Here is a 27,541-nt window from a genome sequence, read left to right as displayed (position 1 = left end):
AGAAAAAGAAAACGTAGAGTTCTATGTTCCCTTGCGGTGGCTTGAAATGGGGTGTGATTTTGGTGACTACTGGAGACAGGCACTGTTTCGCGGGCCGAGACACAGACCTAAGACGCATGAAAGACAGCGCCAGATGCTGAGCAACACCCCTCCTTTGCACGCCCGGTTTTCGATAGGCATCAAGCAGTGAGTTTACATGATAAAGGGCATAAATTTAATTTCCTTTTAGGAGATTTACCCGGATTGCGACTTTGCATAAGACCAATAGCTTCATGTGAGATCTCAATCGCATTCCCCACCATACATTCATAGGTAGAGTACATGTACATAATTTTGCGTGAGCAGACACAGTCACCCCTCCCAAATTTATATCAGTCCAGAATTGACGCAGGGTCCTTTCAAGACACTCAACAAAACCATGTTGGACGATTAATTTGCTTTAATATATTGATGTATTGCAGCAATTATTTATTTTACAACGCCAGCAATTTGGAACTCCAGCCCCATTCGCATGGCCTTTCTCATTGTCGCTTCCAAACGTCTATAGCAACATCATTTCGCCCGTCTCATCCACTCATCTCCCACACGTTTTGCTTAAGAGGAGGCGCTCTCGGCCATGGCGGCGGCGTTGGCGGCAGCAAGATCCTTGGGCTCACCAGCCTTGCCGTTCTACTGAGGCATTAACACCTAGTTCCGGGTCTTGTCCAACTTCGTCCACTTAACATACCTTCCAGGTAGCAAATCGCAGCTCGGAAACAGCACGTCGCTCGGCAACAATTCTCTTGTCCTCCTTGAGGCTTCGGCGGATGGCACGGGCGGCAACGGCCAGGTAGCGGTTGTAGCTATTTGATCGCAAGTCAGTCAGTCTATGGGCTCGCAGAGTTCGGCAGAAAAAAGTCGCAAGGCAGCGGTCGTGAGGGCATTCGGGACGGTGAGGACGAGGCTGATTCGGCAGGGGATCAATTGACGTACGTCAAACCGGCGGCTTTCCACGCAGCAGTCATCTTGGCGAATGGATGGGTTGAACGGCGAAAATAGGCGTTGTTAATGATGCCGATTGAATCTTTGCCAGAATCGAGCGCTTGAGTATGCGCTAACACCTGAGGCTTCGAAAAGTCACGTGCAGGCAAGATGCTGACTCATCGGCTGTGGTTGGCAGTAAAAGCAAGTGGGATCCCGTACGCCTATTTTGGCCCTTGTCAGCATCTTAGATGTCTTGGTATTTCACCTACACCTGAATTGCCTACCCAAACTACTGCTAATCAAAGTTGGTTTACGCTTTGCCTCAGATTGGATCGACCAGGATCGTGTCAGATCTGAAGATATATGTGCACAAGATATACGTGCACGACTGAAATACTATCTTTTTACCAGGGTCTAAGGTCATTGCATCAGCAAGTCCAGCATAAGCCGAGATGATGAAGTCAGCAATTCCGCTTTAGTCCGCCATCTCTCCTTTGATGAGATGATATTAGTCCTGGCCCGAATAGGAAACACATGCAACCCAGATAGTCAAAACACGAAAGTCCGCCAACTCATGGCGGAAGAACTTGATAGCGCCAATTGAATCCCAGACGCTGAGACACGCATTGGCCCAGACTTCTTACACGCCTCTGCTCATCAGAGCTCTTCTTGGCAATGGAGTTACCTTAACTCCATTCCCAAAAGGCATTGATCTTATATTAACCTGCTCCTGCTCTCTTTCATACAACTTCTTTACTTGAGTGTGCCCGTGTTTTGTCGACTTCAAAGAAGACATGTCTTCTGCTTTACAGGGAAGACGGCGCAAGCCGCAAGAGCTGCTCCTCCCTAATGGCAGAAAGATAATCGTGGCACTCCCCGAGGATTTGGAGGACATACGCCGAAAATATCAGGGGGACAATGATACGCAAGTGGAGGTGGTTATTCACGGCTCCATGGAGCACAGCCAATACCTCCGCCAATCTCGAGACCACCATGAGGAGCGCCGGCAATTGTTGCGAGAACAACACGGGCCCGCATTTGAAGAATGGGAAGACGTTCAAAATCAGCTGTCATCGGTGACCGCAGAGCTGGAACGCGTGGAGAACCAAGCATCAGGGCTATATGGCAACTTCAACAAGTTTGGCTACGACGCTGCTGTGCGAACTTACAATGACGAAGATCCGCCTACTGCTTCTTCGCACACTTCCATCTCGGAGAAATCCCGTGGACAGCGTGAAGAGGGCGACCGTCACGGTGAGACGACCAAGCTATTTAAGCGGCCTGTGATTAGGCAATGGTTCCATCAAGGTTTATTATGGCGAATGTCCGAGCCGACGGAAATCATGGCCATTGAGCTCTTTTTGGATCTTGTGTATGGTATGTTGACGCTTGTTATACCGGGCGAGTAAATTTGGCCAGAGATAATAACAACCAAACAGTTGGCATCATTCATTCCAATGGCGAGCACATGGCAGAAGAAGCGACCGGGTACGAGCTACTCCGTTTCGTCATCACATTTGTAATGACATGGAGAATATGGACAAGCATTACTCTTACACTCAGCTGGTTTGAGTCAGACGACGTTGTCACCAGGTTGGAGATTTTGTTCTGCATCTCAACTCTCATTGGGTAAACCGGCCTAACCCAGCGGCAATTGGATGCAAGACTTCAAAGCTAACAATTGATGATAGATTTACTACAAACATGACACACATCTTTGTCGAAGATCCAGCACAGAACACATATGTACAACTCGTGTCTTTCTACCTCGCCGCACGAGTTTTTACCGCGATATTCTATGGCATAACCGCCTATATCTTACCCATGATCAAGGGCGTTATGATTTGCCAAATCATCGGCACTATTATCCCAACGGCTCTGTGGATCGCCAGTATTCACGTCGACATGCCCGGCCGCCTGGGATTCATCTTTCCGGCACTGTTCCTCGACATGTACGGACACGTCTTCTTCCTCGGTCTATTCGTGTATGGCCAAAGGATAGCCCCCGAGGGCAAATGGAAGAAGCGTCTCGGCGGCATGTTTGAGTTTTATCCCGCGATCAGCATCGAGCATCGAGTGGAAAGAATGAATGCATTCGTATCCCTAGTTCTCGGTTATTCGGTGGTTGCGATTCTCTTCCAGAGCCAAGGTGGCTATAACATCAATGCATTTCTAGGGAAGGCCATACTAGGCTTGATGCAAGCTTTTACGTTTAACTGGATTTACTTTGACATCGATGCCAGCAATTTGAATCTGCATGCCATTCGACGTTCTCGGATTACAGGTAAAGTTTTGCGCATACTCTTCTTCCAGTAAACACACTGCTAACAACGCTACAGCGGGAATTTGGGAATTTGCCCATTTACTGTTCGTAATGGGCTACATCGTCGCAACGTCAGCTCTATCCAGACTTGTCTTGGCGACGGACGTGCCAGACACCAACCCGGAACAACTAGCAGAGCCTTACCGGGATAGCGCTGAAGATCACTTCAATGCAGGCGTCCGTTTCTTTTACTGCGACGGCCTCGCCATTGCTCTTCTTTCCATGGGAGCCATCTCCTTTTCCCATGAGCACATGAACCCTCCCACGCTTCGGCTGCACAAAAACATTAGGCTCGCAAATCGCGCCGCTGTCTGCATTGTCATGTTCTTTTTGCCTTTGGCACATTCGCTTCGATCTCTTGATCTGATATCTGTCACACTGGGATTGTCGATATGGGTGCTCATCGTGGAGCTGTGGGGAAAGTCATGTAGGGACGACCCCTTTATTGGTGAAAAGGATGGCTGTTGCGTATCGTATTATGCGAATTGCAAAAAGAAGGATCTCAAAAGGATAACAACGTCGGATGAAAGACGGCCAAGTGGGGAGATATTGGAGCTGGGTAGAGGGAAAAAGACGGCGATTTAGATCAAATTGCTTTTATTAGCTATGAAATCTCATAGTCGCTTAGCCATAACATGCTCAAGGAGGGACGAGTCCACTGTACAGCTGCATAAATATATAGACTAATAAGGTATGCGTCGTTCTATTAAACACAAAAGAAAAAGTAATGTTAGTCAACGGGTATCGTTCAATCTCTCATATAATCCCTTCATCATCAATCCATTCCCTCAGTGAATAGCCGCCGCGGCAAAATAGCACGGCGATGTCGTAGCAATAGCCTGCTGCATCCTCCTCCTATCAACCTCCTTCTTCAGCATCAACAAGCAGCTAGCAATCACCAACACCTCCAGCTGCTCCGCTTCCCCCTTGGTCCTCTCCCATTCAGTCAAATTCATCATCAGCCTTCCCCCGTTCCCAGCCGTCGACGCCTTCGTTCCATGTGTCCTCACAATTTCATTCCTCAGGAATTTCGCCACGGGAGTCCTCCTCTCTTCTTGGCCTCCGCCCTCAAGAGCCACCATGATGATCCGATCGAGCACCATCAAATTATTCGCTCCAGCAGCTTTCCTCTCCTTGCGTCCGGCATAGCGCCATTGAAACGTACCAAGGTGCGTGCGGAACACTTGCGATCTCGTAGTAAGTCCCTTGCTCACGACTTCAAGCTCTTCATCAAGAGCCACGTCTCCAGCAAGCTCCATCCTGGGGGGCCGACCAGGCCCCCATCGATATGTGGTCCGACAGACGGGATTCTCCTCCGAGTCACCGGCTCGGACAAGGCTACAGTTGCCAGAGTTTCGAAGTGGACGAAGTGACTCGTAGGCGAGATCTGTAACGGTATCTGAAGAGAGATCTACGTTGTATACGGGAATGGGAACCGGCCGAGGAGGGATGGGTAGAGCAATGAGAGGTTGGCCGCGCGTTTCGATCTGGAAGGCCTTGGTGCAGTGGAATGCTGGTTGGGATGATGAGGACGAGCTACCGGCATCGAGGGTATCGTATTGAGGAGGAGAATTACTGGAGCGTGAGGATGTGGTGGATAGGGGCCTGAGTTCGTAGCTGCCGGAGTCGTAGGCTGGCGGAAGAGAGGACGCTCCAGTTGAAGTTCGTGAATGCTTTCGGTTGAAGAAGAGTACCTCAGTTTGAGTGGCGGTAGCAGCCATTGTGTATGCTGGTGGTGACGATGACTGTGTATTGATTGAAGGCGCAAGTTGATTGTGAAAGTGTCAAGTATTAGAGCAATGTGGTCTTGTTGTTTCAAGTGTAAGTCTTGTATATTAATTCTCGGCTTCAAACTTGGTTCCCTCCCATGGCATGTGCAACTCAACGTCACTACTTATACTCTCTCATGGGCACTACCAGGTATAATAGTACATCAAACAGCATCGCCTTGGCTTCTCATCATCTGAAGCCCTAAATCACCCAACATCAAACCAAACCGCCTAATCCGACCAATACGCTCCCTCACAGCCACCGCATCAACCCCCATCCCATCACTCTTTCCCTACGTCAAGTCTCAGCTCCTGTCCTGTTACGGCCACCAGCGCGCTTTCTCTGCCTGCATGTTAGCTAGACTAGACCCCAAAGCGGGGCCCTCTCTTCTCCACTCGAGCCAAATACGTGGAATACGATGAACGCGGACCAATCACTTTTCGCAAGGAGGATATCAACTAGCGCGATGCCGTTAGTGAGATCCTTCTGTGGAGCCTGCCGAAAGCATAATCGCACCTTCTGCAATGTCTCGTTGTTCTCGTGCCTCGTGGGAAGCCTGGAGTGGCTGTGCGAGGGGGCTTCGAGAAGCTTGCTGAGAGTTGATGGTATCAGACTTCAATTGGAAAGGGAGAATCGACCTGGAATTCTCGGTGGGTAAGAGGAGAGCTAGCGGCTTTGCTGACAGGGTCAATACTATCGAGGCTTAGCATCAAGCAACTTTTGAATATTACTCGCCAGGTCAACTGCCGTATTCCTCGTAAGATTCACTCTCGACCCGAGAGGTAGGGGATATGCCTTTGGCAATCGGCATGAAGGTCGACCGCTCTTATCGCAAGGCACGTCCACGTGTAACGCGTATTACTTGTATGCAACCTGCAAGACCAGATGTATTGCCGCTCGGCATTTCGGGGATATCTCCCTGCCCCATTCTTTGTCTTTCACCCCGTGTGCGGTGTCGGACTGTGCCATAGGAACGGCTGTTGCAAATCTTCACAACTATCCTCTTCCAGTTCTGGTAACTTGCGAATTTACCCCTGACTGGGAGCTCCTCGTCAACTGTGATAAAAAAATAATCACGATCTACATCATAGTTCTGTTTGGTGTTGCAGAATACGTGATGTGCCAGGGCGTTGCATTGTAATCGGGTGTGTCTCGTGGGAATGGTGGTGTGTACGCATTAGCTCTAGTATAGGCACGGACTCTTCGGCGAAATAAGAATATTATACGGTGAAAATTGTAAGACTCTTATTAAATTTATAATTTCCCTGAAGCTATTCAAGGCGAGTAAGATAGAAGTAATAGGTAGACTCAGACCCAAATACCTTAGGGCAATCCATAGCACCGGCAACGACATTCTCATTAATATACCGGAAATGGTCAAAAATTGGCTTCTCATCATAGATCATAGCAGTTGAAGTCACGCCACGAAAAACCATTTCACGAAGCTTGCCACAACTCAACATCAGTAACAAAATAACAGTGAAATAATTGGAAAAGTATAACTAACCGAGCAGTGGCCCCAGTCTTTATTCCAAACTCGGTTTCCTTCCTCATCGAGAACCATGATTGGGTCACCGTCATTCTCAGACCGAAAGTCTTTCCCAGCCCAACGCATATCACTGAGTTTTTGGTGCCCGATGTGCCCTGTGTTGAGGTCGCCGCCTTTCCACTTTCCGATGAGGAATGAGGGCGCGATGGGTTTTAGTTGGTTAAAGACTTGTTCGGCTTCTGTCTCAGAAACTAGTCCTTCAACTTTTGTGAGACGAATGAATTCTTCCTCTGGTCTATACCAAAGCCTATCAGTCTAAGGAATCATCGAATAGTGTATATAATGAGAAAAAACTAGCTACTAGAGCTATATTGCATACCGAGACATGTTTTGGGGTAATATAAGAAGTTGATGATAAACGATTCAGCAAAAGGTTATGGAAGTTCTGGTGTTGCTATAGATTCAAGGAGTAGTAAGTGACATAAAGGGTTATTGGAATATAGGGAATATATACCCAACCGTAGCAATCACCCCAGACTCCTCGGCTTACACAGTCTCCTCAGTTTCCACGGACTCCTCACTTTCCATGGACTCCTCACCTTCACGGGCATATCGGATAACACCGGGCTCGTATATAACCCCGAAACTCCGCCAACTATGCTGGTTTGTGTTACAACCTAGCTTTTATAGTCGCAACTCGCGATAATGGGCATCGCTAACAGAAACAATCACACGCCGCTTCGATTACCATCTATACAGAGACTAAAATCAAGGTTACAGATACCGAAAGACCAACTTCAAAGCTTCGTACATTAACCATCGCCATCTGATCGGCTTGAATCACATCTCGACCCCCCATCGATTTCGTATCAGTCATTATATATGCCGAGTAAATACGCCGCAAACAAACGACGCCAATATGCCTGCCAACTTGCTCGAATCCAAACGTTGCCTCTCTACCGACGCTTTCCGAAAAACGTTATGTCAATGTCGAGCTGCTCATCTACCCACCTCGGCCATTGGTTGAACATCTGATGTCCTTGGTTGACACGCGCGTTCAGATACTTGAGCCAGCGAATGAATCCTGGGTCGATACGGCTACTCTCTTGTTGAGCAGGGTGCTTCTCTCGCACCTCATACTCTTGCTCATTGATGAAAGCCATGATTTGAGACAACGCTATCCAATGGGTGTGCAACAATATGATGACTTGATTCTTGGAATTGATAAGTTCTTGGAAAGAGGCATGCGGCAACAGCATCCACCATGCGTATTGCCTCGAATTGGCCTTGTACGCTATAACAATCCACATTAGCACAGTGCCTGTACCAGATATCACAACCAGCCTACCTTCGAATGAGTTGGTGAGGAGATGGGACGCAATGGTCATCAGCTTTTCATGATATTCGATTTCAACCTGGTGCGTACACAGCGGGCCCAAATTCGTAATGGATTCAATAGCCGTCTCCGCCCATCCCTTCTGGATCAATGGCAGTCCTTCCATAAGTGGCGCAAGGACATCATCGTTGTTGGACTCAAAAAGATTGCTGAAAAGAGGCTTGATGCTCTTAAACATCATTTGCATCCCCACAATGACAATGCCGCGAATGAACGTCATGTACTCGGCCAAGCCGTCCTCGAGGCTGACGGACTGGAAAGTCAGTGCGAAGCAGGTAGCTACTAGGGCGTTGGCCTCTTCGTAAGTCGTGTCCATCTTTGACGTCTCTGTTAATCGCTTCTTGATCGCCTTGATGGCTTTGATGCGGTGCCCCATGGCCACCGGCGCAAGGTTACTATCCGCATGCATCAGTTCTGAGGCGGCATACCCCAGGATGGCATGCATAAGAAACTCGTGCTATCAAGCGCGCGTTAGCATTTTCAATCAGTACAGCATGGCATACCCGCAAGCCGGCAGATGCGGTGCCACATGGGAGCCTCAAACGTACGTTATGTGCTATGCTTGGAATCTCATGAGTCCAGATCTCTTCCTGCTTCAGAGGATGGTGTGGGTAGCACTGTGTCAAAAAGTACTGGAAGCATCGCATGTCCTGCAAACTGAATAAAGGTATCTGATTGTGAGGCTGTTTGTAGTGTCAGCCAGGTCTCAGATGTATATGTTGGCTGTGTGACGTGATGGCTTCCTCGCCGAGACATACCTGGTGGGTGATCTGGGGCGAAGCAGGGTACTCGCATTTCAGACCCGTCTTAAGACAGTGACCGCAGGCCGGGTGTGTCTCTTGACACTAAAGGTATAATCAGCATATTGATTTCCGCCAATCGAAACCAATGCTTTGTGCGCCTTTACCTTGATACGCCGCCTCTTGCAGTTGTAGCATCCCCGACGGCTCTTGGTATGGCCTCTTCGCTCTAGCCGCTGCCTTTGCTGCGCCGGCAGTCGACGGAGGCTCATATCCAAGGCATTGTAGTTATTGTTACTGCTGCTGGACAGGCTCCTAGAGCCGGGATAAGGGGGCGTGTGCATTCCTCCTGACGACCCGGATAGCGAACCCGTCGACTGGCCTTGCATAGTATCCATGAAGCCCATGTCGTCGGCTTGCAGAAAGGAGGCATAGTCGAATTCAGAGGGATCCGGAAACGACATGATGTCGTTATCAAGAGGCTGTTGGTCCATGTTAGGCAACGTTCAGAGCACGCGCGCCCTTCTCTCGGCAAATTATAAGCAGGTCTGTACGAATCCAGCTCGCCGATGACTCTATATGGCCCCACGCGCGCTTCGTGCAGGTTAATGCGACATCCGCAGAAGTGCGATTAGTGCGCACGTGTAGTTGCACACAGAAATGGCTCGGCAGTCGCAGGAAACTGAGCAACAAAATGCGAACTGCCGAGGACAGATGAAATACTTGTAAATCTGAGTTTGTGATGCCAGTCGCGAATCGTCGAGATACGAGATACAGCTTGGCTGCCGTAAATGGAAGTAGAAGCTGTCAGACAAAGAGCCGGGACGGCAGTCCGCCTGTTGCTTCAATTTAGCCGCAAGGAACGGAGCACCTTTACTCCGAACCCACGACCTCCGTGCAAATATATACTCGCAGCCTCGTAGCTGTTCCTGATACCACCCATAGATTTTTCGAGGCGAGCCGGGCAAAGGCGGCGCAGCAATGCCTTAGCACTAACCAGGCACCAGTATTTCATGATGGCTTCCACACAGGCTTCCATTCGATCAGCTGGTCTATTCTTGGCTGCCGCGCTTCTGGCTTGTTTCCTTTTTAGTACGATAGCATGCTGACGATTTCTTGGCTGTTTTGCACTGAGTTGTCGCGTCCATTTCGCCCTGAAGACTTGGCAGATTTGGTGACCGAAAGCATCACTTGACGTGACGAGATTAGCACAATCCTACAAGCTTAGAGGTGTGTGGGTGACATTTCTGGTGCAGGCGAGAAGGGGTCGCATGTGGTTCGCCAAAGAGAAACTTTGCAAGTAACTGTTGGATCATGTTGCGATAAGTAATGGCTATATGCCAGTTAATTGGGCTCTTCCTATCCAATTTTACGTGGGCAGGCTACCGCCTTCAGCGATTCTTCTGGCAACAACCCAAATCAACGCCATTTACACCGGCGTCTTTCTTCGAAATACCGCAATCATCATAATACTATAACTACCCAGTATATCATACTTTATACTGTGCATATCAACCCACGCACTCTCCTCGTCCACAACCCCGCGTTTTCTTCCCCAGCTCTAGGGTAGATAGTTATGTCGGCGCTTCAAGAGCTCGGTGAGTCGATTGAGACTTCAACGTCACGGAAGCAAACAGAGTATGAATTGTGGCGTTCATCGGTAAAGGTCGACAAGTTTCTTCTTCATAATGACGGCACTCTGCAGAATAGATATGGAATTGACTGCGGCCATTCGATCATTTTTTTTACGCTTGTGGATAATCGGCACAATGGTCTGGCGATGCCACTTACATGCTCGGTGAAGGATTCCAGGTTATGTAATCACCACAATAGAACGAGACACAGCACGCGCAGTCTATTGTAACAAGCCAGACAATTGAACGTTCCTAGCTCAACGGCGCAAGTGACTTTTAGCGCTGTGGCTCTGCCTGGGTAAACTTTCGCGGTGCTCTCCCATAATGCATCACCCACTATAAGTCTTTGAAATGCACACAACATCGTGGGGTAAGTATAGATCCTGGTGATGGCCAAGAAAAAAAAAAAAGTGTTGCTCGGGTCCTCGTTGGGGGCCAACCACTGGATCCTTCCTGTACCCATATTCACAGTTCGGTAGGAGCCGATCGTAGGGCCCTGAGGGTTGACGCAGGCTAGAAATCTCAGTAGCGTCCAACGTGAATCGGCCTTCCAATACCGGTTGGTCAATGACCAACAAAGAACGTGGCCAACAACTCCATCAGCTCCAGGCACAACAACATGGATACAACGGTGGCTTACATGGAGTTGCGATGGGCGTCTCGCCGCAACTCGAATCAAACTGTCACCATCGTCGCGCCATGTCATTTACTGGTGGTGATGTTTTTTTTCGTATGATTTGTGCTTGCTGCGACAGAGGTCCAGGCCAGGCTCTGGCGCTTACTGATACAAGTACGCAATTTCCGGACGTGGCGGTCACAAAGTAGGCAATCTGTAGACCTATCCATTGATGACTTGGCCAAAGACACGCCCGTCCTCGAATACTATCTTGTAGGAGATGCGGCGGGTATCTATATGTCACCAAGATTGGGAAAGGAACGTACATAGATTGAAGCTTCAACTGAAACGTCCAAGAATGTTCGATGAGATGGCAAGATAACCAGAAGTCAGGCCGACAATTTACAGGAACTATGGCAGGACCAGTCGCTCCACTGACTCCGAGTCGGTCCATTGGCCAACAAGCAGGACATCGGTGATGGAATGTGCGTGTACTCCGTTGGAAGCGCTCGTATATATTAACAAATTAAGTACCTCCGAATGAGTCCAAAGCCCAGGGCTGCCATGATTGGCCCAGGGTTCAGGCTTGCTGTGCCGGGTATCCCAGCACCCTGCTTGTAAACAAGAATCAAGGTACGCCAGGGACATGGGGGGCACCATGCGGTTGACATCTTGGCCCAGAGTCTAGAATAGCAATTGTAGAATAGGAAAGGGGGAAAGCAATTTCGAGGTTGACATATCGCGCCATCCGGCCAACGGCGTGCGCGGAGTCTGTTCTTGACACAGCCAGCATCTGGAGGCAAGGCACTTCCAAAAAATTTGTCTGCTCACCTCCTTTTTGAGCTCAGCGACAATGCTTTCTTCTTAGCAATACTGCGAGTCTGCGTGTAATGGAAGTGTTCGCATGGGCTATCATTACTGTTCCTGTACGGAGAATCGCAAACTCTCTCCAAACAGGCGGTTGGTCCGAGCCACGAGAGGTGTACGAGTCCAGCACTCGTATCCACGTGTTTGCATAGAGCAGCATGGATGTACCCACTACGACTAATCTTGTGCTTCTCTTCTCGCTCGTACTATTAATATTAAATTTTGACAAAGATGGTCGTAATCGTAGAAGCTCCAAGCTGCTCAGCTCAGCTTCTTGACGGCTGGAGCCCAGAAGCCAAGCTGAGTCCAGGACTCGAGGCTTGGTTCGAGAAGTCGTCTGCTGGCCACGATCCTTGTATGCCATTGTAGTTCTAGACTGCAAATGCCAAGAGCGCGAAAGGAAAAAAAAAAGAAAAAAACCACCGCTATCTTTGTGGCCCGGATAGCCTAGCGATTGGCAGGTCTTGGCCTTGAGGCGCGAGCCAACGTGGCCAGGGGTGGAGCTTGTCACCATGATGGTGCAATTAAGTGAAGTCTGTGCGAGTACTCGTAGTCACAACGGCGGCTGAAAAAAACCGACCGGTGCCGTTAGTCAAGGCTTGCATACGATCTAAGCCATTTTGAAGTCGCGGCCTTTTTTCTTCTTTTTCCTTCTCTTGTTTCACATTAGTGGCGCGAAAGTTAATGTGCGCAAAGGAAACATGTGAAGCGGCTCGATTGGAGCCACGTTGGTCGATGCAGAGTTCAAATCTTGCAGCTACCCGAGCAAAAGCTTAGCATACAGTACGATAGATGGACTGTCTCACGGCTCCGTGAGGCAATCGCACACAAAGGACCTGTTACAGTAAAATCATTTTGCATTGTGTGCGGAGAATGAGACTCCATACCCTTTTTATGTATCCGGAGTACTCCGTGCTCCGTATTCCGTATACATTCCATTGGGGGAAACATCCTTCGATGCCGGGCTCCGGTTTGTTTGCCTCGTCTGCCATAGCCAAGTTTCCTGGCCGTTCCATTCTGGTGAGCATGAAACCAATAGACCCCACTGGCATCGGCGTACCCTGGCACCGACAAGGGGTGAACGCGTTGCCTGCCGGGGGGGCTTGTCCCCTGTCTTTCTATATGCGGTGTCAGTTCCCAAAGACCTCCCTACGAATACTACAAGTTGACAGCGTATCTAGCAATGTTTTTATAGCTCGATCTTGACAAGAGGATCAAATGCAACGCCAAGATAAACTCTAGGCACGTCGAATGGAATACGAAAAGCAATGCGTGACACAGACTTCGTATTTTGTCGATCTTTCTACGCATTTGTGAATTTGTCGGGCGTCTTACATGATCATGCCCTCGCAGCCCACTTTACTTTACAGATCAAAAGTTAGTATCCATCCAGCTACATATGTACGAGAAAAGGCAATTTGGAGGGGTTTGCCTGCCATTGCTTGTTTTTTTATTTGTCCGAGAAGAAAAGGGTAAAGGCCTCATCGGCGCTGATCCTTTTAATAGGACGGTGTATCAGGAGAGGATGGAGTGTGGAGGAAGTGCGATATTGTGCTATCGTATCAAATGGTATCAATTGGAAGAAAGTGACAGAGACAAACGCCGAGGGCGTGGCCGAGCCCACATGGCCAAAAGCCTCAACCTTCTTTCTCCATCCCTAAAGTCGACCTCAGTCAGCTATGAGAATTCCTACGCATGGCCAAGCGAGGGCCAAGCCCGCCACCGCCCAAAGCCACCTGTAATCACTAGAAAAAAGCGAGCAAAATCCAACCTACAGTAAGTACTCGTAATCAATTCAAAGAAGAAGAAAAAAAACCAACGCACCCCTAAGGCAAACCGGATCTGGGCCACGCACGACTTGACATGCGAGGGCTGTTTCACCTTGACTAGAAGACGGGGCACCGTGGATGGCGATTGGGCCTGGACGGGCCGGACTCACCCGCCGGTGCTGCTGGAAGCCAACCGGAAGTCTGTGCCTGGCAGGCTGCGGCCAATCAGCAGGGGGAGGGGTGTCGTTTGGGCCACTAAGCAGCCTCAACTGGCGCTGTGCCTGTGCCTGGCGCTGCCCCCCAAAAACCCCCTTGCGCTAGTAAGGCTTGGGCCGGCGCTAGTTGGTGCTGGAACTGGAGCCTTGGTCGGTTAACGGGACGTCTTTGTATTCCAGTTGAGCACAGGCTGATTTTTCCAACGAACTCGTAGGCCTCGGTGGGTTTGGGTTCAATGTTGCTGTTCTCTTCTATTTTGTTCAGTGTTTTATCTTGACGTTGTTCTTGTGCTACACAGTTGAGATTGTACAGGGCGATGGATGATGATGATGAAATGCAGTGTTGCAGGTGCTGCTGTGTATCCCTTCATAAGGCGGGCAGGCATTCAATATCAATCAATTGAATCCATATTGAGCCCCCAATTCAGGCCACTCAGTGACACTACATCAATATATTCCCTACAGGCTCACTCGCACAATCCTCCCGCCCTCTGTCACTGTGTGGACCCTCGCAGGCGTATTCTGACATGTACATGGCAAAACAAGGCACGACTTGTATCAGGTTGCGGATGACGGACCACAAACGGACGATTCTCGTGCTCTGCGTGCGCCAGAGGGTACTTTGCACAGCTTCTCCGACCATGTACCTCTCGAGCACAGCAGAGTTCCCCCGTGCCCCGTGCGTTACAGTGCACACGCAGTTTACAATTGAACGCATGCAGCATGTCCATATCACTCGAGGTCAGTCAGGGCCTTGAATCGTGTACGGGTCCTCACCGGCGCTGGCTTCCCTTTGCCACAGCACTAAAACTCCCTCGCCCTACCAGGCCCAGGGCCCCGCTGCCCTGCCGCTGTACCTTGCAGAAGGCCCTGCACCTTGCGGCTTCCACTTGCCGGCTACTTCAGGCCCCTCGCCCCTCTCATCCCCAGCTCATCTCTTCCTTTTCTCCTTCTTCCACCATTCCAACATTTCTTTTCCCTGGCATCTCGTCAGCTCGTCTTTCCTTTATCTTCTCCGTCGCCAGTTCGACTTCTTTTGAAATCAGCCAGGCTGTTTCACTCTTTACAATCCGTGTCTTTGATAGACCCTTCGCACTCCTTACCGGCCGCGCCGAACACACCATTGCCTCGCTCTTCAAAAGCATTACAAAGTCAACTCGACTTCATTCCCACAGTCCTTATCACTTTCGACATTTGAAAAGAAATCAAAAACCAAACCCCGTCAAAATCTAGACAAAATGTACAAGGCCGTTGCCCTCACTTCCATCGCTGCCCTCGCGGGTCAGTCCATGGCTTTCAACGCCCACCGCCACCAGCACCAGATGGACAAGCGAGTCCTCAAGACCGACTGGTGCACTGTTTGGGAGACCGTCTATGTCACCGTTGACCCGTCTGCGTCGACTGCCGCTCCCTCTGCTCCCGCTGCCGCCACCGGCACCGGATTCGGTGTTCAGGATGTCAACCCTACTGGTTCCCCTGCCGGAAACAACGCTGGAGCTGTCCCAACTGTCACTTCGACCGCTACCGTCGTCGTTGCCTCTTCCACTGCGGCTGCTTCGACCCCAGCGGCTCCCGCTTCCTCCAAGGACTCCACCACCTTGATCACCGCTGTCCGTTCGTCTTCGGCCGCTCCCATCGTGGCCAGCAGCACACCTGCTGCCCAGGCCTCCTCTCCCGCTCCTCAGTCCTCCTCTGAGCAGGCACCTTCCAGCACTCCGGCTCCCCCTACCAGCTCAGAGACTCCCACTCCCACCCCTACCCCTACGCCCTCTTCGTCTAAGCCGGCTCCTCCTCCTGCCAGCTCCTCTGCTGCCCCCAGCAAGGCCGCCAGCCCCCCTCCTGCTTCCGTTGGTGGCTTCCCTGGCAAGCGTGGTATGGCTTACAACGACGGCACCCTGGCCAACACCTTCGGTGAGAGCTGTGACAAGTGCCGCTGGGCCTACAACTGGGGCTTCTGGCCCTCTGGCATCGACACCAGCAAGTACAGCTATGTTCCCACTCTCTGGGGACCTTCCCCTGACCACTCCACTGGCTTCGATGCCCAGGCTGAGGCCGCTCTTGCCTCCGGCTCCAAGGCCATCTTCAGCTTCAACGAGCCCGATATTCCCAGCCAGTCTAACCTGTCTCCTGCCGCTGCCGCTGCCGCTCACGCCCAGTTCCTGAACAAGTACTCTGGCAAGGCTCTTATCGGTGCTCCCTCTGTCTCCAACTCCGGTGCTGATGGCCAGGGTCTTTCTTGGCTCCAGAGCTTCGTCGATGCCTGCAGCGCTCAGGAGGGTGGCTGTGCTTTCGACTTCTGCAACATCCACTGGTACTCCCCCGCCTCGGCCATCGACACTTTGTTCACCCAGCTTGAGCAAGCCAACAAGGTCTGCGGTGGCAAGCCTGTCTTCCTCACCGAGTTTGCTCCCAATGGCTCTGACGACGAGATCAGCGCTTTCTTGCAGGAGGCCCTTCCCAAGCTCGACGCCCTCGACTATGTCATGGGCTACAGCTACTTCATGGTTGGCGATGGCATCCTGATGAACGGCAACTCCCCCAGCGACTACGGTAACGTCTACGCCACCGCTTAAGTTGGCGTTCACGGGCATCTTTCGCTTCCTGTATAGTACCAGCTAGGGACATCTCGGTGCATCTTTAGCCATTTTTCAGACACAAAGATTTTATTGAAGGAGGAATCATTTAACCAAAAAAATGGGTATCAGGGGGGAATAGGCGCAACTCAAGTTCATTTGTACATATTTTTAACTCTCTGGTTCTTGGATGGAACATCCACAGCATCAGTACACTGATTTTTGTAAGGGGGTGTGCTCCAGATATTCTGCCATAGTCACTTTTGGTGGTCATCTCGGCCTTCCGTCTTTATTTCACTTCAATATCCATGAGACAAAGGAGAGAGATGTTCACGGAAACATGAAGATCCAGTATGTATCTACGTATAGAATGGGGTCGTGGACAAGACTTTAGCATAGATCTACGAGCTACGAATTAAACTAAAGGTCTTGCGATTTCACTCTTTTCTTCTTTTTTTTCTTGTGCCTAAAACTAGTAATTGCTTGTGACTTTTTTTTTTGTTCATTTAGGTTCCATTTAGGTTCTGTCATTTTTGACACTGCAAGCGGGCGTAAAATAGTCATTTCACCCATCCATGTAAGCTGTATAGGTAAAATATCGAAAAACTCTATTAGGATCAAGGTGGTAGGGAAGACTAAGCAACATTGTTCGTCTCTCTCAAGTCAAAAGGCTGACAGCAACAAATATCCACTTTCGGACCAAAGTCCTCCAAAAAATGGGAGCCCCCGGCCGTGATCTTGGTCTGTGGTGAGAAGAAGCTATCGTCCGCCAAGCACGACCTCCGAGTCATCAGGCACCCGCGCCCGCACGCCTTGGAAGACTCTCTGGTCAGTCCGGTAAAGTTATAAGAACGCGGTCTAGTCTCACTCTCAATCGTCGTAGTCACCATGACGGCACTGGCGGGCTTGCTAATAACCTTGGCGGCGCTGGTGTCAGGGGTGTCGTGGTCATGAGGATCAACATCATCGGCTCCGCGGGATCGACGCCTGGTTGGCACGAGCGAGATGTCGGCAAGAGTGGATGATGGCGTCTCATGGAGCTCGCTTGGAGTGGATATGCGATTCATCCCAGAACCGAGATCTCGCGATCGTCGAGCTTCATCAGAAGAGGAGCTGCTCATCGTCCCGGCGTTGTCCCTGGATGTGACCCATTGAATGACGATCGCCGAGAAGAGGACTATCAACAATGAAGAATTAGTCGAGAACACTGTGTGCAGAGAAGATGCTGGGGCGACAGACTGTCACAATTGCAACACATCAAGCAGACCCATCCCGGCTCACCATTAAGGGCCATTAAGACAGACAGATTGCTAAAAATGGTGGTCAGTTAAGACTTGTGGAATTGATAGACCTGATTTTGGTCACAAATCATACACAATGCTGCTCACAAGCGTGCAAACTGCTCCGCAAAAGGTTCTGAATGCCACCATGCGAAGACGAATATTGGCCCGCGTTCGAGCCATGTTGGTATAAGAGTAGAGCTCTAGCACAATATCAGTCATGACCGTCTCCATCAACAATTTTTCTTGAAAAGTTTACTCTTCAGCGGTATAAGAAACATGATCGTGAGGTACACGTTAATCACCGTGTCAAAGGAGATAAGGGGGATCATGGCGGCACTTCGCATGCCGATTATGCATTCCCCGCCGCGCATCTCTGTGATGCGACTAGCCCAGATGTTATTAAAAGCTTAGATGCCATCACATGTCTATCCAACTTACAAGACGAAATTTAGGATGACCACTGCTATATATATGGTGAGCATGCCCAGCGAATTCACCAGGTATAATATGGACTTTAGGCGTGGTGTCGTTGCACCGCGAATGATCCACTGACGACCTTGAGTTAGGAATTTCTTGTAAGTTGGGCTGTCTGATACTCACAGCCTTTTCTGCGAGAAATAAGTAAATGAACTGAAGTGGTTAGCATGAAAACACGGCTAGTACCCAGAGGAACGATGTGCTCACAATCTATTAAGACGTATCAAGTCAGCAATAAAACATTTGTAAGTCTGAGAGCACTCTCATCACCTTGGTAGTAACATAGCACACGAGACATAGGAAAATAGCGGCTTCGCAAATCCCATAACTCGAGTTGACCCCGAGTGAGTGCTGCAGAACGGCCGTGGCGATGACGAAAAGGTACGAGTCGATATATATGGCAAATACCACTTGGAATATATGTCAGCCACTTGTCACTGATGAGAAGAGGATTGTTGGTGAGAGAATTCAGAAATATAGCTTACACCAAACCACAGGTGGCAATCGGCTCCAGGCTTTAATCACGAGAACTCTCTGTGCTGACATATTCGCGGCGTTTAGCTTCTTCCCGTTTGAACAAGACAGTTGAAGAGGAAGTCCTCAAAGGGCAGACTCACTTAAGAAAAGCGTAAGAACAGTCGTCGCTGCCAAGGACAACATGACGCTGATGATTTGCCCTGGAAGCGGTACTCTAGCCCCTGCATCCTGCGACGTGATCTTCGGAGCCATGGCGGCATGGGGAAAGCTCTCCATGGAAATCGATGCGCAGCGGTAGGTTCTTGTCGGGTTTTTTGTCCAAGAGCCTATCGCATAAAAGGAGAGGGCGGAGCGCCTCTCAGAAGACGAATGGAGAGCAAATCATTCTGCAGGAGGCGGAGTGGATAGACTGGACTCGAGGATCTGTGGCGGCCACTTTGTTGATAGGAAGCAGATTTGCCAATATTAGGGTTTGAAGCTGTGAGAGAAGAAGAAAGTGAATAAATCATAGCTTGGAGTGTCCAGATTCTTGGTTGGCGCCTGGGGAGACGTGATAAAGAGATAAGGAGGTCGGTCATCTGGCAAGAGAGAGCGGTTCAGTTCATCCTTCTTCATCTGAGTATTTATTGAGAAACATTGTCTTAGAGTAATTGACATCTTTGCCAAGAAAAATTATAATAATAATAGCAGACTTAATAATTAAGATTGGTCCTACTCTATCTTCTCGGTAGGTACACAATTGTAGCACAGGGCATTGACTCGGGTTCAGCTGCCATCTCTTGCTTATGAGAGAATAAATCTACTTTCTTTTCAATTAATCTCTTTTCTCACGAACAATAGCTCGATTTCAAGTCATTTGGGCGCTGTATAACGGTGGTACAGAGAGGCTGAAAGGCCATCGCCTGGTTTGTCATGTATGCAGTGGGTGTAACTTGTTCTATGCGACGGCGAGAGTACATGTAGGAACGATCTGAGACAACGCTATCGAGATACGAGCAGTTGTTCAGATATTTAGTATTTAGAAAATACATATGTATAGGCATGAATGGAAATATTGATTATGAATTCTTACAGCACAGAGTTCATGGACATGTTGCATCTCACAATATAGTCCACATGCTCGTATCAAGCACGGCGGACCTCTACTCCCCAGCTGCTTATACACTGCTGTAGATCCCAGCTTGCACAAACCCTCATTTCTTACACAAAGATGAGCCTATCACCGCCATTATCGGGCATCGCCTCTCGTTACACAGGCTAAATGACCTGCATCGGGCACACCACAGCTTCAACACAAGTAAATAGTCTAGTTATATGTTGTTATATTTTGTTGGACTATGTCCGAGACAACGATTCAGGGTTGATAATAAGATGCAATTTTCTCAATCTATGAATCAAATCAGCTGAAGCTTAATTCACAAATGACTTTGTGGTCGTTGGTGCCCTATATCATCACTAGAATCACCTTATCGGGATGGAGTTTATCCCATTATCCCATCACTTCTCCCACACGGCCTCGTATTTTGAGATAGACGTTTGTTACATATGTATTCAGCAACTTAAAGTCTCCATCCCACTATGTTCCGTCCAATTCAAAGCTTTCTCTTCCTTACGAAATGTCTTAATAATTGACTTGCAAGCTCACGCCAAGTCGTGGCTGTGGCTTCGATTGTGGCGAAGCTCGCCCTGGCGATCTCAGCTCATTGGAGTTACTGCAACCGCCAAAATCCCCAGCATCGCCTAAAAATAGATGATGTGCAGCGCCCCCCAGCCACGCAATTCGTGGTCCCACTTGCTTCTCACATGCCGCGTCAACGCTTTGGAATTCGGTATTTCGCAACTCTTTTTTGCGAGGGAAACATTGTATTTTGTTACCTGTTTTTCTACAGTTTCTACCTTTTAATCTATTTGTTCCATCCTTCATCCTTCATCCTATGACATTCGTTCCTCAGTAACGTAAACATTGGCCTTACTTCTCAACTCAAGTGGCGGGGTCAATCGTTTTGTTGATCTTAATTTCAAGCACATGATTCATCCCACCTGACTTCCATTGAAAAACCGAAGCCACCACCTAAGGAATATTCTTCCTCTGAAATACTAAATCCATCACCAACAGCCTCGTCTGTGGAAATGGCGCCATGGCAGCCTCTTGAAAGCGCTTCCAACATACACTCCACCTCCCAACATCAATATCATGCCCTCCTTTCTCGAAACCTTCAGCATCCAACTCACACTCAGGCCGTCACATTGGGTGTCATTGCGGGATATGTCGTCGCAATCGCCATCCTCTGGAATGTGCCCTACCTTCGCATGATCTTGTGGCCGTTCAAAGTATGAAGATAGCTTCACCTCGCAAATACATCACATACACTAACAACCTCTCTCCCAGATGCTCGTCATCGCATTTCATGAATTTGGCCACGCCATCACCGCCATCCTCACCGGCGGCCACGTCAAATCAATCTCTCTCGACCCCCATGAAGGTGGCGTCACTCACCTCACCGGCGGCATCAGCGCCATCACCCTACCCGCGGGCTATCTCGGCTCCTCCATCATCGGCGCACTGCTCACCATGTGCGGCTTCGACATCGTCGCCAGCAAAGTCGCCAGCATCGTCCTGGGAGTGTGTTTCCTTCTGACCCTCTGGTGGGGGAAACGCGATTGGCTGACCATCATGACCATCCTGCTTGCTGTTGGACTGCTGATTGGAAGTTGGTTTATCGTTCATGCTGAGGCGTTGCGCTTTATTGTACTGTTCATCGGTGTCATGAGTTCGTTGTATAGCGTGTGGGACATTTGTGACGATTTGATCCTTCGAAAGGTTAATGAGTCGGACGCGAGCGTCTTTGCCAAGCGGTACGGCGGCTCGTCGCAGTGCTGGGGCGTCATCTGGTCCATCATTTCAGTGCTCTTCATGGCTGTGGGCATCATCATAGGGTTGGCCGCTTTTTCGCAGTCGTTTGCGCAGCAGGAGGAGGATTCCAAGCACTTCATCCCTACGTAGATGCATGATGGTCAGTATATTCGAGCATGACTGAGAAGAGGTGGAAGAAGGACGGGAAGTGACGGCGGCGACTGATTTTTAGGACTTGTGATGAATTTTCTATGATACCCAACGTTATAAACGACGAAATTGATTACACTCAAGTATAGTACGCAGCACAATGAAATCATATACAATCAATTCAATATGTGCAAAAATCGGAGCTATATACAGTAGATGTTCGACAGGCATATATACATATATACAATCTTACCTTTAGGCCCTCATAATGTCAGGCCACCCCCAATCTCCTAAACTTTGGAGCTTTTCCGTATTTTATCATTTGGCCCTTCATCTCAAAGCGTTGACGACCTGCGTCTCAAAGCCAGTGTTCTGGTAAAGCTGGGACATATCCCACATCATGGCGCCGGCAAAGGTGCTGAATCCCTTCGAGTACTGGAAGACAGACGTAAGCTGAGAGCCAGAGACATATCCGCGACCAGCACCTGGGCCAGCGGGAATGCCGACGAGAAGCTTGACATTGGGGTTGGGGCTGGTCTTGGCCCAGTTCTCCCAGGTCTGGTAGTTGTAGTTGTTCTGGGTGCTGGTGCCGGGAGTGAAGCCGCTAACGCCGCAAGGGTTGTTGTAGAACTGAATCTGGATCCAGTCCATAGGCACGGCGTTGATGAGGGCGCCGACAGCAGCGTCGGGGAAGAAGCACTGGGGAGCAGCAGAGAAGTAGTATTTCTTGCCGCCGGCAGCGTTAGTTCGGCTCTTCAGCTGGGCGCCAAAGGCAGCGAGGTTGTTGGTTGTTGCTTCAAAGTCGAAGTCGAAGCCGTCGACGACGGCACTGCCGAAGGGACGGTGGACGGAGCTTCCGGATTGAACGGGGCCGAACATGGCCCAGACTTGATCAGCGGCCGATTGAGCAGCACCTGTTGAGCTCCAGCCACCCTGAGTGTAGGAATCGCCGCCGAGAGAGAGGAGGATGGTCTTGCCATTGGCCTGGCAAGTTTTGATGTCCGCCCTTGATGGTGAATTATAATCAGTATAAACGTATGTAAAGCGGGAGAAGTTGAGGAGACTCACTCAATTTCAGGGCAGCTCAAGAGCCAGGGGTTGTCCGAAAAGGGTGTGCATCGGTCACCAGCATTGGCGAAGTTGGTCATGGGAGGAGTAATTCCATTCAGGAAAGCAATGTCAATGACGTTAATGTTGGCGTCTTGATGGCAATTGTTAGTTCCGTCTTGTCCCATTTTCCGACTGAACTGCCTCGCAGAGTTTGGTAGACATACCATTGCAGTAGAAGGAGAGACGCTGCTGGGTGCTTTGCGAGTTGGCAGAGTTCTGGCCTATTTGCATGTTAGATGATGGACTTGCCCAAACAAGAAGATTACATGAAGAAGTAATTACCCCAGTATACGGCGATGTTTTGCTTCGAGTTCACATTCCAGCCAGCCAGAGCAGAAGGAACAAGAGCGAGCAAGCTCGCAAGAGCAGTCAAAGAAGGCATCCTGGCTATAGAGATGCTGAGGCTATCGGATCCGAAACGAAGATTGCTTTTGATGACGAAGAGGCAGCGTGCCACCTCACAAGGTCGGACCAAGAGCTTTTTATATCCTCTCTCGAGTTCAACATGTAAGAGCAATGGAGAGAAGCCTTCCCCCGCTGTCTTACCACGATGCTACATCAGGTATCTGAGCATACGTGGCATTGGAACTGTTTTGCGCTTGCCGCCGGGCGAAGGGACGAGGCGAGACGGGGGTCATGATGAACTCGTGATGGAGCCATGCTACCTTTAATGTGGAGGTATAGAGGAGTGCCGGCGTCGGTAAGAGCCCCATCGACTCACTATATCGACTCTTAAAGGACGTTATCGGTTGGGATCTATGCGATTGCTAGCTATAGTGACTTTGCCAGGTGACATGATTGATTGACGCTCAAGGTGCATGTAGCAAAGAAGAAGGTTGGTCGCATCTGGACGAGTGTGCCGAGACAGGTGGGTTAGTCAAGGCGCCGAAACATCAGGGGTCTTGACATGACATACATGTACTCGGATGGCGATGTAATACTCAGTGGTACAACCAAGGTCGCTTAATCTTTACCGCTTTGTACGAACTACCGCTCATCGTGCCTCGGTATATGTTCCGTCTTGGTAATTGGATGGCTCCAGCGTATATCTTTCTATCTATAGATAGGGATTACAGCTTGCCAATGGTGATAAGAGGATGAGTTTCCACGCGAGTATTATGCGTAAATGTACATGATGATACCCAAGAATCGTGGGAGGCACAAGTAAGCCGAACCAGGGCTACTCGCGGGGGAAACATATATCACGATTTGATTGGACGATTGGGGATCATGACCTGTCTTGATCATGTATGTACATGTAAGGTTTGTGGAGGAACCAGGGTGTGACAACCTCCTACCTACTTGGGCAGCATCCAAACACCCGATTTTGAGTAAGATTCCATATTATGGTATGGATGGGTTCAAACAAACTAGCTAGTGCAAATAGAGTTGGGCAATATGAATGAAGCCTCATGAGGGCCCGGACAGGATGCGTGTAATTGAGCACCGGTTAAGCTCAGGCATCATCGGAGTCGGTGTTCATGTACAAGACTGAAATGATTCTAGATGATCGACCTTGTTCGGCGAGCTTGAGTTGCACAACACACGTCGTCAGAGTGTATCTGGTCGGCTACCACAGCCAGCCGTGGGCTCGCAAACAAGAAGGATTGCGGCTGATTCCATCTCATCGTGGCATCTCCATGCGATGCATCATGACCACCTACATCTCTGCAACGGTAACATCAATAGGAAGAGTATCAGAGCAGGTTATTATTACGGCAAACAACACCGAAAACTTGCTTTCAATTGTTTCCATCTTTAAGCGCAACATAAGCACTTAAAGAGGATACATCCCACCAGTCGGGGAAAAGGCTCAAGAAGCGTATCGCTATGGTTAGCCCTCCTTCAGCATATGAGCTTCCCGCTTCGGCATAGAGAGCATGTAGATGCTTCATGAGTGGACGAACACACCCCTGTAGAAGGACCGCCGCAGAGATGCCCCTCTAGTTAGGATAAACTCTGGACTGTGCGTCTCTTTAATACACAGCTTTGACTTTGTCGTGGGGAAGCATGTACGGAGTAAAAACTGCTATTATCGGGTGCCATCGGCGCTCAGGTGGGAGAGCAAGGTATGTACATGTATAATTGAAGAGCACCGCATATTCACTCTCCTCTCTTAGGTATGTAGGATATGGACAGGAAGCAATAGTGATTCCGAGATGATACCTCAAGTACCGCTCAATATATGCTGCGGGGTGAGTGAGTCGGAGTCGGCCTCGGAGAGATTCAAGGCTGGAGAGAGATCCGGCGGCTAACCGGTGTTGGTAGTTAGACGTGGTGATGCGCGTGATGGTGATTTGCTTCTCCAGATCGATCTTGCTGATCTAATTGAGGTGCTGCTTACCAAGGCCTATTAATGCTAGGCAGGTAAATGGTTTGCTTCTATTGAGTTTATCTAGAATTAATCTCAAAATACACTCAACCGTGACCCTTCTCCCACTCTGTGTTCCCCCACGTAAGCATCCATGGACATCTTCAAAGAGACAACCCAGCAACCACATCATTACTCATATCTTTCCTCCTCGCTGGAATCAAGAGAGAGAAACCCCCCTCCTTACGTCGTGTGATGCTGCATGCGGGCGTTCCTGGCATTTCTCAACCCAATCCTCTAGCCTCTTGGCAGGCCATACAAAAGCGGCCACCCTCCTCTCTTAGGAAGTTCGAGCCTCGATTCTCCCAACTAGGCCCCGTGTCTGTCACAGCTAGGTAACGTTACCTGATGTCGGGCTACACAGTTATCATTCAAACAGACAAGCAGAGATTGTCCTTTTCATCTCATTGGCAGCTCTCAAAGGCTGTATATTTGCATACATACCTCAGACACTATGAATGCCACCTATCTATATCATCATGCCCATCAAACCTCCCCAACTATCTTCTACCGTGATAAGGAGGTAGGAATGTGAGCGATTTGCTGCCAATGCTTCTGTAAAACTAGCTTCAGAAAATTGAAGTTGATAGAAGTGGCCTGTTATCGCGATTGATCTCTGGTCCTGTCCATGATAACCCACGTGCTGTTCGTATCCGCTAGATATCGTGTATTCCAGCGGCGTGTCGTAACGAACATGATATCTCCTATCATCTGCACCACCAATTATCCGTGTCCTTTAACGGCAGATGGCGTCCAAATAGATGCTTGTGTTGGTCGAGGCTTCTTGCGACGTACCCCCGGCGGCCGCCGCTTCCTCTTCATCTTCTCAGGACGGTCATTTCGGAGCCCATCTTCTTGGTTAGAAGTCTTTCCAAACCCATGGCTGCTCGATGTCTCAGAACACCCGGACTCATGATTGCCCTACCATCGGCCACGGCGGCCACGGCCTCCAAATCCACCTCTTCCACTGCCGCCTCCCGCCATGCCCTGGTCATAGCCGAAGCCACCTTGGTTTCCACCGAAGCCGCCGCCAAAGTTTTGCCCTTGGTTGCCTTGCGCGCCAGCATTGCCACCGGTGTTTTGCATCCCAGAGAACATGGCCGCCATCTGGCTTGGGTCCATTTGAGAAGGGTCCATGCCTGAAGCCATCATCTGCTGCATCATGGCTTGCATCTCGGGAGGGATTCCATCCATTCCCTGCATGCCACCCGCACCTCCGCCAGCGCCAGCGCCTGCACCTCCTCCACCCTGCATACCCATGCCTCCCATCATCATCATGTTGAAGTCTTCCATCATCTTCTTGTTGTTGGCAGCGAAAGCATCGGCACCAAACTCGCCGCGAATCGATTCTTGCTTGGCAGCGTATAAAGCCCATGTGAACTCATCGAAGCCGTAGTTGAAGTAGTCGCTAATGTCTGTGCCTGGCTTACGCCACGGTTTGTCGCTGTCTGGTAGATCTAGCGAGATTGGTTAGGCACATGGAAGAGCCGCTGAGAGCAATGAGAGAGAGGTTACCTTCGTCTATGTTGACTTGTGTTATAGGCTTGCCAGCGGCAGGGTGGATTGGATTAGCATTGATGTCGATTGTTGATTTTGAGGCAGCAGCTGATGTTTGATCTGCGCTGGGAGCCGCAATGTTCAGGGCGCTCGTCGGCTTCGAGTCTTCGTCCCTCTTGATGGGTACTGATGCTTTCGCCGGGGTGTCGTTGGAGGCTGATCGTTGGGGAATATTTCTGATGTCGCTATATTTGGCCTGCCTATTATCGTTCTGTCAGCTAAATGGGCAATGACGCATCGCATCGCATCACGACACGGCGCGCACGAGGTTGACATACGGTGGTGGTGCTGCCTTTGTGCCGTCTTTTCGCTCTGTGATGATGTCTATATCCTGCAATTCGTGTGATTAGCATGTGGTCCGTAACCTGCTTCAGTGAGGACGACCCCTTACTGAGTCGTCGTCATCGTCCTCATCCATTGCGCCGCTTTCATCCTCCTCTTCGCCCTCTTCTAGCTCTTCCACCTTGGGCTTCTTTTCCTCGTCGTGCTCAATCTTCGGCTCTTCTGGCTGATAGAGATCGTCATCCTCGTCCATATCCATTGTGATAGTAGGTTAAAGTAAGAGGATTGAGTATAGGATGTATAGAAAATGAATTGAATGGAATGAAGTCACGGAAATCGGCGTGTGTATGGTGGAAGTTGAAGCTCTGGGAAGCTCTTCTGCAGGCTGAAAGTCAACTAAGGCTAGCCTTGTGGAATCGATCCTCTAATACTGTACTCGTATCTCTCTCTATCTGGACCCAGCCACATAGCATCGCAGCAGCCCCGGAGTTTTTCCGTATCCCTTCACTCTCAGACCCGCAAAGTCCAAGCTTTGGCATATCCAAACCCAGAGCTCCACACGAATTGGGCCCTTGACTCGCCTGCCCGGAAAAAAAGTCAGTTTGTTTGTAAAGCCAATTTTTTG

General features: G+C 49.7%; 9 protein-coding genes across 9 annotated transcripts; 3 read left to right on the top strand and 6 right to left on the bottom strand.

The window, feature by feature from the left end:
- Nucleotides 1-594: 594 nt before the first annotated feature.
- T069G_07378 (mitochondrial ATP synthase epsilon chain domain-containing protein) lies at nt 595-1,004 on the bottom strand (the record flags this gene model as incomplete). Its single annotated transcript, XM_056174588.1, has 3 exons — nt 595-669; nt 728-842; nt 973-1,004. 3 exons carry the CDS (start codon nt 1,002-1,004, stop codon nt 595-597), a joined length of 222 nt encoding a protein of 73 aa, XP_056028167.1.
- Nucleotides 1,005-1,757: 753 nt separating this feature from the next.
- On the top strand, nt 1,758-3,871 carry T069G_07377 (bacterial low temperature requirement A protein (LtrA) domain-containing protein; the record flags this gene model as incomplete). Its single annotated transcript, XM_056174587.1, has 5 exons — nt 1,758-2,340; nt 2,403-2,451; nt 2,527-2,592; nt 2,655-3,247; nt 3,303-3,871. The coding sequence occupies 5 exons, from the start codon at nt 1,758-1,760 to the stop codon at nt 3,869-3,871; spliced, it is 1,860 nt and encodes a 619-aa protein (XP_056028166.1).
- Nucleotides 3,872-4,074: 203 nt separating this feature from the next.
- Nucleotides 4,075-5,007, bottom strand: T069G_07376 (uncharacterized protein; the record flags this gene model as incomplete). Its single annotated transcript, XM_056174586.1, has 1 exon — nt 4,075-5,007. The coding sequence occupies one exon, from the start codon at nt 5,005-5,007 to the stop codon at nt 4,075-4,077; it is 933 nt and encodes a 310-aa protein (XP_056028165.1).
- Nucleotides 5,008-6,327: 1,320 nt separating this feature from the next.
- T069G_07375 (GXWXG protein domain-containing protein) lies at nt 6,328-9,175 on the bottom strand (the record flags this gene model as incomplete). The annotated part of the gene is made up of 8 exons (XM_056174585.1): nt 6,328-6,501; nt 6,564-6,840; nt 7,096-7,200; nt 7,506-7,839; nt 7,894-8,398; nt 8,490-8,624; nt 8,700-8,786; nt 8,849-9,175. The coding sequence occupies 8 exons, from the start codon at nt 9,173-9,175 to the stop codon at nt 6,328-6,330; spliced, it is 1,944 nt and encodes a 647-aa protein (XP_056028164.1).
- Nucleotides 9,176-15,020: 5,845 nt separating this feature from the next.
- Nucleotides 15,021-16,355, top strand: T069G_07374 (glycosyl hydrolase catalytic core domain-containing protein; the record flags this gene model as incomplete). Its single annotated transcript, XM_056174584.1, has 1 exon — nt 15,021-16,355. The coding sequence occupies one exon, from the start codon at nt 15,021-15,023 to the stop codon at nt 16,353-16,355; it is 1,335 nt and encodes a 444-aa protein (XP_056028163.1).
- A 759-nt stretch (nt 16,356-17,114) lies between these two features.
- Nucleotides 17,115-18,844, bottom strand: T069G_07373 (uncharacterized protein; the record flags this gene model as incomplete). Its single annotated transcript, XM_056174583.1, has 10 exons — nt 17,115-17,167; nt 17,224-17,532; nt 17,595-17,665; nt 17,730-17,838; nt 17,895-18,022; nt 18,077-18,186; nt 18,239-18,268; nt 18,386-18,525; nt 18,601-18,654; nt 18,733-18,844. The coding sequence occupies 10 exons, from the start codon at nt 18,842-18,844 to the stop codon at nt 17,115-17,117; spliced, it is 1,116 nt and encodes a 371-aa protein (XP_056028162.1).
- Nucleotides 18,845-20,722: 1,878 nt separating this feature from the next.
- On the top strand, nt 20,723-21,596 carry T069G_07372 (peptidase m50B-like domain-containing protein; the record flags this gene model as incomplete). The annotated part of the gene is made up of 2 exons (XM_056174582.1): nt 20,723-20,923; nt 20,982-21,596. 2 exons carry the CDS (start codon nt 20,723-20,725, stop codon nt 21,594-21,596), a joined length of 816 nt encoding a protein of 271 aa, XP_056028161.1.
- Nucleotides 21,597-21,926: 330 nt separating this feature from the next.
- Nucleotides 21,927-23,088, bottom strand: T069G_07371 (glycosyl hydrolases family 18 domain-containing protein; the record flags this gene model as incomplete). Its single annotated transcript, XM_056174581.1, has 4 exons — nt 21,927-22,602; nt 22,665-22,797; nt 22,871-22,927; nt 22,989-23,088. The coding sequence occupies 4 exons, from the start codon at nt 23,086-23,088 to the stop codon at nt 21,927-21,929; spliced, it is 966 nt and encodes a 321-aa protein (XP_056028160.1).
- Nucleotides 23,089-25,546: 2,458 nt separating this feature from the next.
- Nucleotides 25,547-27,175, bottom strand: T069G_07370 (fip1 motif domain-containing protein; the record flags this gene model as incomplete). Its single annotated transcript, XM_056174580.1, has 6 exons — nt 25,547-25,733; nt 26,003-26,216; nt 26,292-26,534; nt 26,593-26,830; nt 26,900-26,965; nt 27,026-27,175. The coding sequence occupies 6 exons, from the start codon at nt 27,173-27,175 to the stop codon at nt 25,547-25,549; spliced, it is 1,098 nt and encodes a 365-aa protein (XP_056028159.1).
- Nucleotides 27,176-27,541: the final 366 nt, after the last annotated feature.

Source organism: Trichoderma breve, chromosome 4 (genome assembly GCF_028502605.1).
Source record: "Trichoderma breve strain T069 chromosome 4, whole genome shotgun sequence".
NCBI lineage: Eukaryota > Fungi > Ascomycota > Sordariomycetes > Hypocreales > Hypocreaceae > Trichoderma > Trichoderma breve.
This window is presented reverse-complemented; position numbering and strand designations above follow the sequence as displayed.